The sequence below is a fragment of the Ochotona princeps genome, chromosome 1 (assembly GCF_030435755.1).
Source record: "Ochotona princeps isolate mOchPri1 chromosome 1, mOchPri1.hap1, whole genome shotgun sequence".
NCBI classification, from domain to species: domain Eukaryota; kingdom Metazoa; phylum Chordata; class Mammalia; order Lagomorpha; family Ochotonidae; genus Ochotona; species Ochotona princeps.
The window spans coordinates 63,627,172-63,641,567 of NC_080832.1; the positions used below are offsets into that span (position 1 = coordinate 63,627,172).

General features: G+C 39.7%; 1 protein-coding gene across 1 annotated transcript in view; it reads right to left on the reverse strand.

The window, feature by feature from the left end:
- KLHL32 (kelch like family member 32) overlaps positions 1–14,396 on the reverse strand; it is a 202,836-nt gene that overhangs the window by 48,774 nt on the left and 139,666 nt on the right. The window contains exon 6 of the mRNA XM_004580366.3: positions 10,420–10,635. Coding sequence (XP_004580423.1) covers positions 10,420–10,635 — 216 coding nt within the window. The remainder of the gene's footprint in view (positions 1–10,419; positions 10,636–14,396) is intronic.

Here is a 14,396-nt window from a genome sequence, read left to right on the forward strand (position 1 = left end):
GGTTCTCCTAAAACATTTAAACTTTAACATACTATCCATCACTTCTTTAATTACCTGATTTCCTGGTGTGGCCCAGAGAGGCAGTGTGTGGGCACATCACATCAACAAGAACACAGAGTAGTGAGGTATATTTAGATTCTAGTGAGCAAGGCTCTTTTTAGCTTCACTTCCTGAAGTGTAAGAAATATGAGGATCTGGCCTGGCGCCGTAGCCTAGCGGCTAAAGTTCTCTCCTTGAAAGCCCCGGGATCCCATATGGGCGCTGGTTCTAATCCCAGCAGCTCCACTTCCCATCCAGCTCCCTGCTTGTGGCCTGGGAAAGCAGTCGAGGACGGCCCAAAGCTTTGGGACCCTCCATCCGCGTGGGAGACCCAGAAGAGGTTCCTGGTTCCCAGCTTCGGATCGGCGCAGCACCGGCCGTTGCACTCACTTGGGGAGTGAAACATCGGATGGAAGATCTTCCTCTCTGTCTCTCCTCCTCTTTGTATATCTGACTTTGTAATAAAATAAATAGACTTAAAAAAAAAGAAATATGAGGATCTTCAAAATGTTCTTGAAAATGTATATTATGAAAAATCTACATATGACTTTCACAATTTATTGCACAAAATTTATTCAGTTTTAATGGAAAGGTAGTTTTATGGAGAGAAGGAGAAAATGGAAGGATCTTCCATCCACTGGCTCACTCCCCAAATGGCTGCAATGGCCAGAGCTTAGCTGATCCAAAGCCAGTAGCCAGGAGTTTCGCGTGGGCCTCACACATGCATGAGGGCCCCAAGGCATTGGGCCATCTTCCATTGCTTTCTCAGGCCACAAGCAGGCAGCTGGATAGGAAGTGGAGCATCTGGGACACAAACCAGAATCCATACAGGATCCCAGCACTTAGAGGTGGAAAAATAGCCTGTTGAGCCATTGCACTTAGCTTTTTCTTTTTAAAAAGACATTTTAACATTTTATACACACCAAAAACTGTGCATCAGTATACAGATAAATGGACTTTTATCTTCTGATCATACTCATAAGCAATACCCAAATTAAAACCTTACGGGTCCAGTATGATGGCCTAGTGGCTAAATCCTTGCCTAGCATCTGCCAGGATCCCAAGTGGGCCCTGGTTTCTGTCCTGGCTGCTGCACTTCTTGTCTGGCTCCCTACTTGTAGCATGGGAAAGTGGTGGAGGATATCCCGAAGCCTTGGGACCCTGCACCTGAATGGAAGTCCCGGAAGAAACTCCTGACTCCTGGCTTTAGATCAGCTCAGCTCCAGCCATTGTGGCCACTTGAGGAGTGAACTGCCAGACAGGGGATTTTTGTCTCTTTCCTTCTCTCTCTAAATCTGCCTTTCCAGTTAAAAAAAACACAATAAATCTTTAAAAAAAACCCAGAGAAGTACATGTTACAAAAAAAAAAAAAAAAAAAGAGTAAAACATTACTAGTACCGCAAATGTCCTATTTGCATTTTCTCCATTTTTTAACATGGGAAAGAAGAATATATTGTCTTTTATGTGGTATGAATCAATGAAACAATATAACCGTACACCAAATGATGGGACATTCATACAGTTTTTAACTTCATCAATTATAAAAACCTTATCTTTAAACTCCAATTTTCTCAAAAAGTTTAAAAAATATATTTATTTATTTATTTAGTTAGTTAGTTAAAGGCAGTGTGACAGAGAAAAAGAGAGAGAGACAGAGACATCCAGATCCCATCTCCTGGTTCACTCCACAAATGCTTGCAATTTACAAGGCAGGGCCAGGGCAAAACTCAGGAAGTATTGACAAAACTCCAGGTCTTGCACTTGGGTGGCATGAACCCGATTACCTGAGTCATCACCACTGCTTACCTGAGTCTGCACTGGCCAGAAGCTGGATTCAGGAGCTGGAGCAGTGGAACCCAGATACTGCGGTGCAGGACATCGGTGTCTGGAACTAGCAGATTAACTGCTAGACCAAACACCTTCCACTCACAAGTAAGTTTAGATACTTCCCCTTAGATTGCCAGGAACAGGGAATCTGCGGTCTGACGTGGCTAACTAGCATGAAAACTGTGTGCTGAACACTGCAGGATGCAGGCCAAAACATTCATTTGTTTTAGAAAGAGACTAACATTCATCAATGTCAATAAATTGATAGTTTCTCCTTTTGTCTTAAAGGGAGAATTTCTAGGAATGTCTATTTCTAAGCCATTTCCTAACTTTTAATTTGTCAAACATGTCAAGATATCTTCTTGATATGTTTCTAACCTTTCAACATATTGGGCGTAAGATAGTGATGTAATGACTACTCATAGTCATTTGTTGCGGCCAGTCTCTAACCCCAGGCGGGGACACAGGCTGTAGACTTTCTACCTCCTAGTCTATGTCACAACTTCTCTTTAACTCTGATGCCAATCTCTAGATCAGATTTAAAGTGATCCACTTTTTATCAGCCTTTCCTGCTTCACTCTTCACTTTTACAAAATTTGAAAGGATGAAAGGCAGTTCCCTTCCCCTGCCAGAGTTTTTCAGCTAACCCATTTAGATTCTAATCTTCCATGCCATGATCAAAAACCCTCAGCAGCACTTGCTGTATTACCTTCATTTTTGCAACTTCCGACAAAGTCACACAACAGGTGAAAATGAAACTGGTAATTTATTAAGAAAGACTCTACTTCTGGATCATTTGCTATGAAGTAATATATAAAAATCTCTGGCTTTTGACATAAATAATGTACTTTGAGATTCTTTTTTTTTTCTAAGATTTGCTGTGTTTCAAGAAAACAAAATGAGATCCTCATTGACGCCTACACTGTGAAGTGAGTCGGTTTTCCCACAAATTAAAATTTGGATAGTACCTGCCTCATTTTCCTTAATAAGGCTGATGAGAGACTCAAATGAAATAACATGTGTAAAAAATGCTTTAACATATGAAGCTCTCTAGGCTTGTAAAGAATTATTACTGTTGTTATTATTGATGGGCTTCTGTGCCTAGCCTCAGGGTTCCTACCTCATACACAGCTTATAGTTGGTTTTATTTTTAAATCCCTGATAACCCAGGTAGCAGCAATATTACTGCAGGCCACCAATGCATAAGTAATATTCTCCAGTCATCTCTTTCCTTCTCATAGCAGCAATGACAAAAATATCAGTGTGGAAACAACATGAATCACAATGAAAATTAGAAGCAGAAAACATATATATGTCATATCTCATAAATCACCTTGTTGTTCTGTTGTGCTCTTTCTTTGAAAAAAGAGAGAGAGAGAAAGAAAAAGAAAACTATTAACTCATGGGAACGGCAGCACATGAATACAAGTTAGGTCTCCTGCAATTTCTGATAATCACAGCCCCTCACTGTTACTTGACAACGCACAGTTCTGGCACTGAGGGGTACCTGGAACCAAGTTCCTCAGAATGGCATGTGTCATGCCCCTCACAAAGGCATCCAGCTCAAACACCAGCAAAGCCGCTAGTTCTGCCACTCAAGGATGAAACCTCATGGAGGAATTAGCTGCATGCAGATCAGGGGGCATGACTAAACACACGTGCTGGCAGCTTTCAGCACCAACCCTAGAAGTTGCAGTTTCTCAGTGTCTGATTGGGCAAGCTGAAGACTTAAAACCTCCTCTAGGCATATGAAGGAAGTGACGAAACTTTTGTCGGTTCCTCACCAACAACCTATAAGAAGGAAATGGAGACATCCTCATCACATTTACTGAAAAGACTCCATGGAGCTAGATGAAAGGTAAGAAGTTTCAGGAAGAAAACTGTTAAGTCTTCACATTGATTAGATTCAGAAATGGAAAGCTTAAAAAATTAAAAATATATCAGGAAGATGCTCAACAGATACCAATCAGAAAAATAAAACAATTAACAATGCACTCACACACAAAATACAAGTGAGGGAGGGTGGGAATACCAAGGAGTGTAGTTTGTGTTTGTGTGTGTGTGTTTGTGTGTGTGTGTGTGTGTGTGTAAAAGAGTTCTCAGGCCACAAGTATTTTATTGCATTTCTAGTTACCAATGTCTGTTAAAAAATGTGAATACTGCTGAATGGGATGTGGGACAGACTGGACTAGTCTGCTGCACACACTGGCAAGCACAGGAACCAGGGCAGGGGGCGGGCCTGTGGGAGTTATTGTGGGTCGCTCCGACTAGGCTGCAGCTCCCACTGGTTTATGTGAGGGCCGAGTATGTGCTGGGCAGAATCAGGCTGGACTGCAACACCCATTGGTTCTAGTGGAAGACAAAGCTGGAAACAGAACCAACCCAGCAATTGCAACCACCAGCTCTTTTGGGCAATGGACTGTACGGGGCCCTGTACTTGCAACTACACACAAGAACCTGGTCTGGGAACACCTCAAAGTTTCTTTGGGGATCTCCCCAATCAAACTGCCGGATTCAGAACCCTAACCATGAAAAGATAGGAGACAGAACAAGTCAATCAACCACCTCAGCTATATGTTGGCAGTGAAAACTGGGCAAACGGAGACTCTAAGATGGACTATGTCAATCAGTGGATTCTGCAGCGACCTCATCATGCTTGGAATGGCGAGATTAGCAGCAATTCATAACTGTTGAACTATCAAAACCACTTGAGCAAGACCCTCGGAGCATGGCGACATCAGGGACCTGGGATGGGTGGGAGACTGGGTGGGGCTTCTCCCTTTACCTCCCTCTTTACCCCAGATATGGACGAACAAAACAAAACAAAACAAAACAATGTGGAAATAATAGTCTTACCCACTTTCCTGTAGCCCTTGACCCTTTTTGCCCTAATTAACTATGTAAAGATTGTCAAAAATAAAGAAAAAAAAAAAGGAAATCAGTGCTCTGTTTGATGTAGTTCAGTTCTACTGGAAACAATCAGGCATGGTGGGACTGAGAAGTAAGCAGGAGGCTTCACTGCAAGACTCCTGAAAGCAGGGCCCTCCATTACTGGCTGCCTAGCATCCATCCTGCAGCAGGCAATGGTGGTACTTGACAAGACATGGTTGGGCAGAAGAGACACTGAATGACTATTTAATTTCTTCTAAAGCCATGGTCTTAGTCTGATGTACTTCTTGTCCTACTTTTAAATATTTTGAGTTTCTTCTATCATGAACTTAGAAAAAATAGACTAAAATTGAACTTGAGAAGCAAAAGATGTGGGTTTGTATCCCTTTAACCTCAATTTTCCCATTTGTATCAATGGAGCGAGTAGCAATGATAAATGCAGAACGATTCTTAAATCTGTGGTGAGGTAGTCAGATGAGAAACGTTATGACAGTATTGCTTGACATGTGGAAATGTCTGAAGTCCTTGCTTCACCCTGGCCAGAGGATCAGTTAGGTCAATCTGTCATCTAAGAGAAAAAAAATGAAAGCTGAGTACATTGCTAATGTCCTCTACTTTTCAACTATAAAGAGATAGTAGCTTTTTGCTTGACTTCACCTTCTGGGACTCCTTTCTGAGAAAACTTATTAAATCAAATTGTAATGTGGGTGATTTTGTGCTATAGATAAAAGCCCAGGAGGAGTTTTTCAAACACGTTTGCATTTGAGATTGTAGACTTCTATGAACAATATGTGATTTATATCTTCAGAGCTATAAAGTAACTGTGTTATTAATAGTATGACTTACTGAACCAAATTTCCAACAGAAATTTTAGGAAAAAATCAGTCTTTAAAAGGCTAAACTCATTTTGTATATGAATTTTCCTAGAATAACTTTGGCATTATGTAGGAATAGTAGGATGTCTTATTATCCATGCAATACATTTTAATATGGAAACTCTACATTATTGTTTTTATTTATTATTCATAGAGTACAAGAGAACAACATGGCAGGGAACAATGCAAACACTTCAGGCACAGCTTCTTCTTCTAGGAATGTAAAATCAAAAACAAATGTAAACAGGATTACTCCCCAGACCCAAACCAGATGGCAGGTTCGCTCTCTGCCATAGCGAAATGGGACACAGCAGGATCACAGAGAGTCCTCTTTTTGTTAAAGTCTGATCTTATTCATTGTTGCTTCTGTAAATTATGTTTTCTTATTATCTACTGAAACCCAGGAAAAGTTAGGCTCAAAATAAAGGGAGCCCCTAACTCTAAAGTTAATAAATAAAGAAATGTACTAATAAAATTCAAAGGTTAACAGAGAAAGAAAAGTATTGTCCTTATAAAGCAGTAAGTTTTACTCATTAAAATTAAGGAATAGTTAATAAATTGATATTTAGAGGAAAGCAAAATGTCTTTGTATTCAAAACCAAAGATGAGATAACCTTTCAGGCTAATGATTGAAGAGTGGGTAAAGCTATTTATCCCAGAATCTAATTTCCAACTCCATATCTAGCATAAAATACTTATTTTTTTATTTCCACAAACTACCTTGCTGTTAATTATTATCTTATTTGAAAGGCAAAGAGAAGGAGAGGCAAGTAGAGAGAGATGACAGACACAGTGACACGGGTTCCTTTCTCAAAGGCGCACAAAATTCAGGGCTGGGTCAGGTCAAACTCAGAGACCACACTCAATCCAGTCCTCCCCTTTGGGCATCAAGGACTCAGCTATGTAAGTGTTCACTTGCTGCCTTCCATGTTACACATTAGCTGGAAGTTGGGTTGACGTGGAAGAGTCAGCATTCCTACCAGGTGCTCCAAATGAGCTGTGGGGATCCCAATTGGCATCTTAACCACTGTACAAAACTTGTTCCCATTTCATCCATTTTACTTTTGTTTCTCATAGTTCAAAAATAAAATAATAATTCATATGGCTGAAATAATGATTTAAGGCCATAAAACTCTCTTCCACTTGGGGAAAGACATGTGAGAGGAAAATAGAGTTAACAAAACTATCTTCTGCCTTATACTCCAGCATGCTTTTTGTTTGCTTTTGAGTAGATTCTCAATATTGATGGATAGAAAATCATACCTTCCTCCCATGGGACAATACGCAAGAACTTAGGTTATAATAGGGCTTTTTCTATGCATTGTGGTCCCATGGAACACAGTCCTCTCCCTGTCTCTTAGAGAATCTGAGGAGAAAGAGGCAGGAAACATACTTTACTGAGAAGAGAACTGAGGTTAGCTAAAGCTTCCTCTGAACATGAGAACAGACTCAATATACGGGAGTGGTATGGAATTACTCCAATGGTTTATACTAGGTTTGCTGTTACTAGGAGTTGCACTGGTTTATTATCATTATTATTTTTTACAAATAAGGATTGTATTTATTCAAGGTGGGGCAATAATCAGTTCTTGCAACTCATGCTGCACAAAAAAATCTCAGAATTTATAATGAAAAGTTATGTACCATTTGTCCAATATTTCCCCATTTCTCCAATCCCCAATCCTGTACAGCAGAGCCCTGGCTCTGAAAGTGTATGTTGACTCTAACATAAGATGTTTATCAGAACTTATTAAGATGAAGTTCTAAGGTAATGATAAAACCTGAAAGAAGAATAAAACTGGTGGAAATTTGCTAGGTCATAAATGTCAATGACTCCATGTCTCAAGTTTCTTCCTCAGCTAGTTGGCTGATTTTCAGTCTCTTATTTCTTTCAACTCAACAACCAATGTGGTATCTTTCATATGTAAAGCTAGAAATTAAAGTTGAGCTAACTGAATTGAGTCAGAAAACACTTTTAGAAGGCTTTTATCACCATGGAGGGGTCATGCATGAATGTATGTCCCTGGCCAGGTAATGTCCACGGACAAGTACAAATCTTTCCGCTGCCTCTAAGTGTAGAGTCATGACCACCAAACAGATCAAGGAATTTCAGGCTATAGAAGGGAGAAAGAAATTGTCTAGGAGGGCCTAGGGAGTCCTCTGCAAGAGAGGAGATGTAAAGTTTGGAAAAGTCAGATAGAAAAAAAAATAGAAATGAGGCTCAATGTTGGAGCAAATCACAGGTCCATGGATCCTTAGAGTGATTATCAAGGAAAGAATCTGGGTAAGGGACAGCACGGAAAAGTAAGAATTTGTTCAACGAGGATAAGTGGAAGGTTTTTGACAGGTCTTTAGTGTCAGGTCATGTGAAGTCTGTTGAATAACGAAGCTGAAAGAAAAAGAGGAAAGAAAGAAAGAAAGAAAGAAAGAAAGAAAGAGAGAAAGAAAGAAAGAAAGAAAGAAAGAAAGAAAGAAAGAAAGAAAGAAAGAAAGAAAGAAAGAAACTGTCCCAGAGAACATTTTTAGTATACAACAGAAGAATGGAAGAACCACCTGCAAAAATATATGTATATTTATTGTGCTCTCAAATAAATGATTGATTGCGCATATTCATCAAATAGCACAACCTCTCCTGCTTTTCTATTACCTGTCCTACTCTGTGCAATTTCCTTCCAGTTTCCCAATACCCCTTGCTTCGCTGTTCTTCTTTAAGACATGGGATGGGGATTTGTCAAAGTCAATGAGCACTTTATTACAGTGAGGACTTTCTGTAATGAACAATTCAGCAATTTAATGAGATTCTGTAGATCTGTCTCCAGCCTGTCCATCAAGTTTCACTTCTATAAAGAACCCTGACACTAATCCTCTGGCATACCCAATCTTCATCCTGGGCTGAATATTAGATTCTTCCATGGTATATTGCATTACTAGTATAACCTCAGCAAAAATGATGAACTTAACTATACTTGAGGCAATATAGCTGGGCTGATTTGATTTTTCTCTATTGAGTTGAGTATGGAAGAATTACTTATTTACTAAGATAAAGCAAAAACAGTGTCTTATTGCCTGCTTAATGCCTAAATTGATAATATTTATGTGAGTCTTTTAATTCTTTCTTGAGGACCAGGTATTAAAAAAAATTGCCTGCAGCAGAAACCAGATTTTAAATTTCTACATTATAATATTAGTAACCTTTAGAGAGGCAATTATAGCTCTTAAGTGGACAGTATGGAATTTTCTTGACACTCAGTCATCTGCACATTATCATGTCGATCTCTGGCAGTGCCTTCAACCATGCCACAGAAAGAGACAGAGGCCACAGGAAGGTTGGCCTCAAACTGGATTCCACTGGAAAAAACTAAGTGCAGAATTCATTTCAAGTCTTTCTTTGTCCCTTGGAAAGTGAAGAAAATTTGGTTACTTCTCATGAATGTAAATTCTGACCATTTGTGTTTAAAGTAGACAAAAATCACACCTTCCACAACACTTCATCATCTGCCTGAAAAAAATATATTAGCAGAAATGCCCAAGAAGTAGCAAAATTGTATAATTTTTGTTCCTTGTTCTTTTGTTTTAGTCAGGACAATGTAGAGTAGTGGACAGGTGGGGTCAAGTGTCAGCTGACCTGGCCTTAAGGACTGGCTCAGAGCAAGGCCCTGAAGCCTCATGTTGTTCATCTAGAAGACAAGGGTGCTAACAGTTACTCTCGAGGTCTGTCGTGAGGATCAGTCAAATGGTTTGTGAAGAGACTGCGACCCAGAAAACCTTTATAACACTGTAGCTCTTAGCCTCATTGAAGGAGACAAAATGAAGAGGAAAGCTACTGTCAGAAGTAAAACAAGAGAATAAACAAGGCAGAAAGGACAAGGAAAAGCATCAGTTGGTAGAGGCAGACACTGGATAATTGGCATATGCATTTGGCAGTGTTTTGGGGGCAGCATTAAATGCTTTCTGGATATTATCTGATAAGATATCAGGACTGTACATCAGTTAACAGAAGATCCGACCTGCCTCCTACATTCTTTGTGTAACTATTTTTTTAAAATGCTTATGAAATCTCCAAGTGATGATATTCCTGGATCTAATGATGTGGCTAGCTAGTGCTCTGGAGACCGAGGTAGACTGTGTTGGAGGAAGCAGGAAGATGGGCTCTAGCTACTTGCCAGAGAACAGGTGGATTGTTCAAGGGTAGTCACCAGGAAGAGGATTTAAATTGAATAATCAACTTTAACCCACAAAACATGTCCCTGTCCCCTAGACAAAGGAGAGACACAATGTGAAAAGAATGCCAAGTCAGGTGAAAAGGCAGAGCTTAGGAAAAGAGCAACGAATGCAGAAGGAACTGAAGGAAAGTTTTCCACTTCGTTGCCAGAAGAGTTTCATTTCATTCTAAGTCCAGGCTGACTAATGTAACAAAGAAATGTTTCTGAATTGCTTACAGAGAAAGTCTAGAATTCATTTTGATTCCACTGGTCTTGAATACCCATCAATATCACTTTATTGCCCTTTCCTCTCATATTCAAATTAAGAGGAACCTTCCATCAGGGCAGAAAAATAACCTTTGACTCTGATGTGACCATGTGAGCTGCTGGGAAACCACCGAGAGAGTCTAGGGAATCTCAACTGTCGTCCCAGTGTGTTGAGACCTTGGAGTCTCATGAGCTGGTGTCTTCAAACTCCTGCTCTGCAAGGGACATCCCTACTAATGATCCAAGCAGACAAAATGGCATCCGTGGTGCCAATCATCAGGTGCTCCCTTGGCACTGAGGACGGAGCCCAGCACCCTTACCTGCCAGATCTGCTCTTCACTCAGGGAGGTGAGACGGTCACTCTTCAGCACCTCCTGCAGCAGGCAGTAGGGGAACGTGAGAACATCTTCTGGGCGGCTCTTCAGGAGTTCTGAGAGATGTTTCACCAAGAAATCAATCACAGCCTTCTCCAACAGAGTGAGGTTAAAGAGGTCGGCAAGTCTGTACAGATCCAAGTAATTAAAGCTATTTAATTCCTGGATGACAAAAAGAGAGAAAAACGAAGAAAAATTTCTTAGAAATCAATGGCAGGTGAATTCAGGCAAGAAGTGCAGATGGACTCTAAAAAGTTCACATTGATAGGGGTGGGAGAAACATAATTGTTACTGTGAAAATATCAAGCAGACAAGAGAACTGATGTTCTGGAATTCATGTTTTTCTTCAGTTTACTGCTCTGAAAACACACACACATGCACACAGAGTCAAAAGCATTTTAACAAAGGATTGTGAGTACTTTCTAGTTTCACTAGCTGAAATGTTATCTTGCAACTGTTTAGGAACAATCTGCTTCTGAAGACAAGCGATGAATCCTATTCTCACATATTACAACTCTCCTTTGTTTCTATTTCAATAATACAATGATAGGTAAATTTGGGATTCGTGGTTAGGTGACAAAGTCTACACAAATATAGACTGAATTTATTCTTGTCCCATAACTTCAAGCCAAATATTTCTTTAAGTAAGAACAACCCATTCTGAAGTTAGTGAGATTGAAACATTTTACACATAAAGTCTCAGGAATTTCATGGAAAAGCCTCCTGTCCGTAATGAGTCTCTGTTGGTTCTGCCGAAGATGGATGGCTTGTACTTGTTCCTTTTTCTTGGCCTTTTCCACATCACTCAGGGCATTCTTTCCCATCTTCTCAAGGGGTTCCTGTAGCAACGATTCAAGGAGTGCTTGGGATGGGGTTTCACCTAGCCCTAGAAGGTTTCAAACTCAGAGTCAGGGTTTGGCAATTATGCCTTCAGAAGGCTGAGGCTCCTGTGGGAGATTTGTCACTGTAATCCGATGAGTAGCAGAGCGCTCACGCCACCGCGGTCACCCACCCACTCACTGCCCGCACACACTCACACACATGTTGACAGCAGTCTTGCTTCTTTCAGCCAGAATTAGAATGGACTATGTTTTGGTTACCCTTAGTTTTAGTTGATAATTATCAGTATATGATCAATATGCTTCAATAACTGAAGGAATGTAGAAAGCCATCAGACAGCTGTTGATCTACTTAAATACTTTCAACATACTGTCCTCCTTTTCTAAGTTACTTAGGAGTGTTAGAGACTCCTCATAAGAAGCATTTTATTCTATTCTATTGTGTCTGCTTCCATACTATTTGAAGGGATAAGTGAGTATGTCCTGAATCTGTGCTGCCTAACACAGTAGCCGATCTCAAACACGGATAATCTCAACTGAGATGTGTCAGAGATGTGGCACTTGAGTGCAAGGAGTAAGAAATGTAACACGGAAATAGCTGGATCATTTTTATATTGATGTTGTGGTGAAAACATAATCTGGGTATACTGGGTTAAATATATTACTATAAAGTAATATAGTAGTAGGAAATTCAGAAGGAAAGATCCTCCCTCCACTGGTTCACTCCCCAAGTTGTTGCAGCGGCTGGAGCTAAGCCGATCTGAAAACAGAAGCCAGGAGCTTTTCTCGGGTCTCACATCTGGGTGCAGGATCCCAGGGGTTTAGGCAATCCTCAGTTGCTTTCTCAGACCCCAGGCAGGGAGCTGGATGGGATATGGAGCTGCTGGGACAAAAACTGACACCTTTATGGGATTCTGGAACTTAAAGGGAGAGAATTAACCAATTGAGCCACTGCACCAAGCCCCAAATACTTCTTATGTCTGTGTGGAGAAAACATCAGAATCCTCTCTTCTAGTTGTTATTTTATTGCACAGCACAGTATATTTATTTAAAAGCATTGTCAACATACTGTAAACCCTTTAATTGACTCCAGAACTTTTCTACTAACCACTACTTAATGCTGCAGTTTCTTTATGTGTATTTTTTAATTTGGTTTAGTGCCTACCATCCAAATGAAATACAATGAGAGACATATGTAATTTAAATGTTTCCAGTAGCTATATTTTGAAAATAAAAATCACTTTATAATTTATAATATATTACTTTATAATAATATCTTTAACCACAGCAGTCCAACATTATTTACCAATCACCTTTATATCCTTATATGGAAATGTTGAATTCTTCCAATTAGAAGCATAACTTAAAAGCAGTTCAACTCAAAACTACAGGGAACCAAATAATTTATTTTAACAGAGAATTTTGAAAGTGGTGCTTTTTTTCCTGCTGTGTTTCGTTCTAAAGAAATTGCTTAATGTCTTCTACTACAGTCTTGAAATCTTTTCATTTCTTAAACATGCAATTTTATACATCCCTCAAGTGCAATCTAACAAAGCATGTCCAGTCTATTAGTCAAAACAGAGAAGGTGGAATAGATAAGTATTCTTTACTAACTGAAAGCAGCAAACAGGACAAGAACTGACACAAGTCCAAGACTTAGAAGGTAAGGGTGTTCCCTTGCCTATCTTTCCATTTATTCTTTCTTCTGCTTAAAAATATCATCTTCCAAATTTCCAATACTTTTGGGATATGTCCTGGTTTCCTTTCCCTATGTTGTGTCTTGTTCACAGTAAGTAATTAAACTAATGTTAAACTGAAGACTCAAAGTGAAAGAAAATCCACCCTCCCTCAGGTTAGGATGCCACAGCACACACACCTTAACTTGGGCAGACAGGCTCTTGGAATTTTAACAAAATAAAAATCACAGCATTTTAGCCATTGGTGAGACCATGTGTAAGCAAAATAAGTTCCAACAATGCTGCTTTTAAGGATTTCCATTAACGGGTTGGGGGAAATGGGAAGCAATGATTCAACTGCATTAAAGGCCCACCTGTAAGGCTCTGGATAGGAAAAAATCATTACTGTTTTAGAAAGAGTGCTATTATGTTACTGGTTATAAAAAGCAATACTTGTTCATTTTAAGAAATCCAGGACACACAAAGTAAGAAAAAGAAAACAAAAATCATTCATAATTTCACCATGCAGAGATAATCACTACTAATGTTTTCGTATATGTATTTCCAGACTTTAAAAAGAAGTCTTTTATATGTTGAAGAAAGAGAAACAGTAATTGCATCCAAGGCAGAACACATCACAGGCTCAGCCGTAATCCGCTTGGGAGAGAGGTGCAGGGCTTGTGGAGTCAGGGAGCCTTAGCTCAAATTAACCTCAGAAACCACTGGTCAGAACTTGGGGTCAGTCCCTTCACTATTCCCCACGTACAAAATGGAAATTTCAGCCAACTTCCAGGGTTGTTAGTGAGATAATGCATGAAAAACACTGTCACAGGGCAGCACACGAAAATATACAGTAGGTTGGACAGAAGTTAGTGAGAACGGTAAGAAACATTTGAGCTCTGTCATCTGCTATCCACGAGCCGTTAACTCATCACTGACATGAGGAGATCAATTAAAGAATGTGATTATTGGCCGCTTGGGAAGTGAATCAACGGATGGAAGATCTTTCTTCTGTCTCTCCTCCTCTCTGTGTATCTGACTTTCCAATAAAAATAAAATAAATCCTTTTAAAAAAAGAAAGTGATTAGGTATATCATTAAGTCAGGGAAACAGAGTCCAGTCAAAGCAAAAACCAAAGAACTGAATTATAAATGAATCGCATCTTTAGTATCTTCCACAACCTTTTTCCTAAATGCTTGTATTCATTTTTCCAATGTTGTTTTTTTTTTAAGATTTATTTACTTTTATTGGAAAGGCGGATACAAAGAGAGCAGGAGAGACATAGAGGAAGATCTTCCATCTGACAGTTCACTCCCCAAGTGGCCGCAATGGCTGGAGCTGAGACAATCCGAAGCCAGGAACCAGGAAATTCTTTCTGGGTTTCCCACACGGGTGCAGGGTCCCAAGG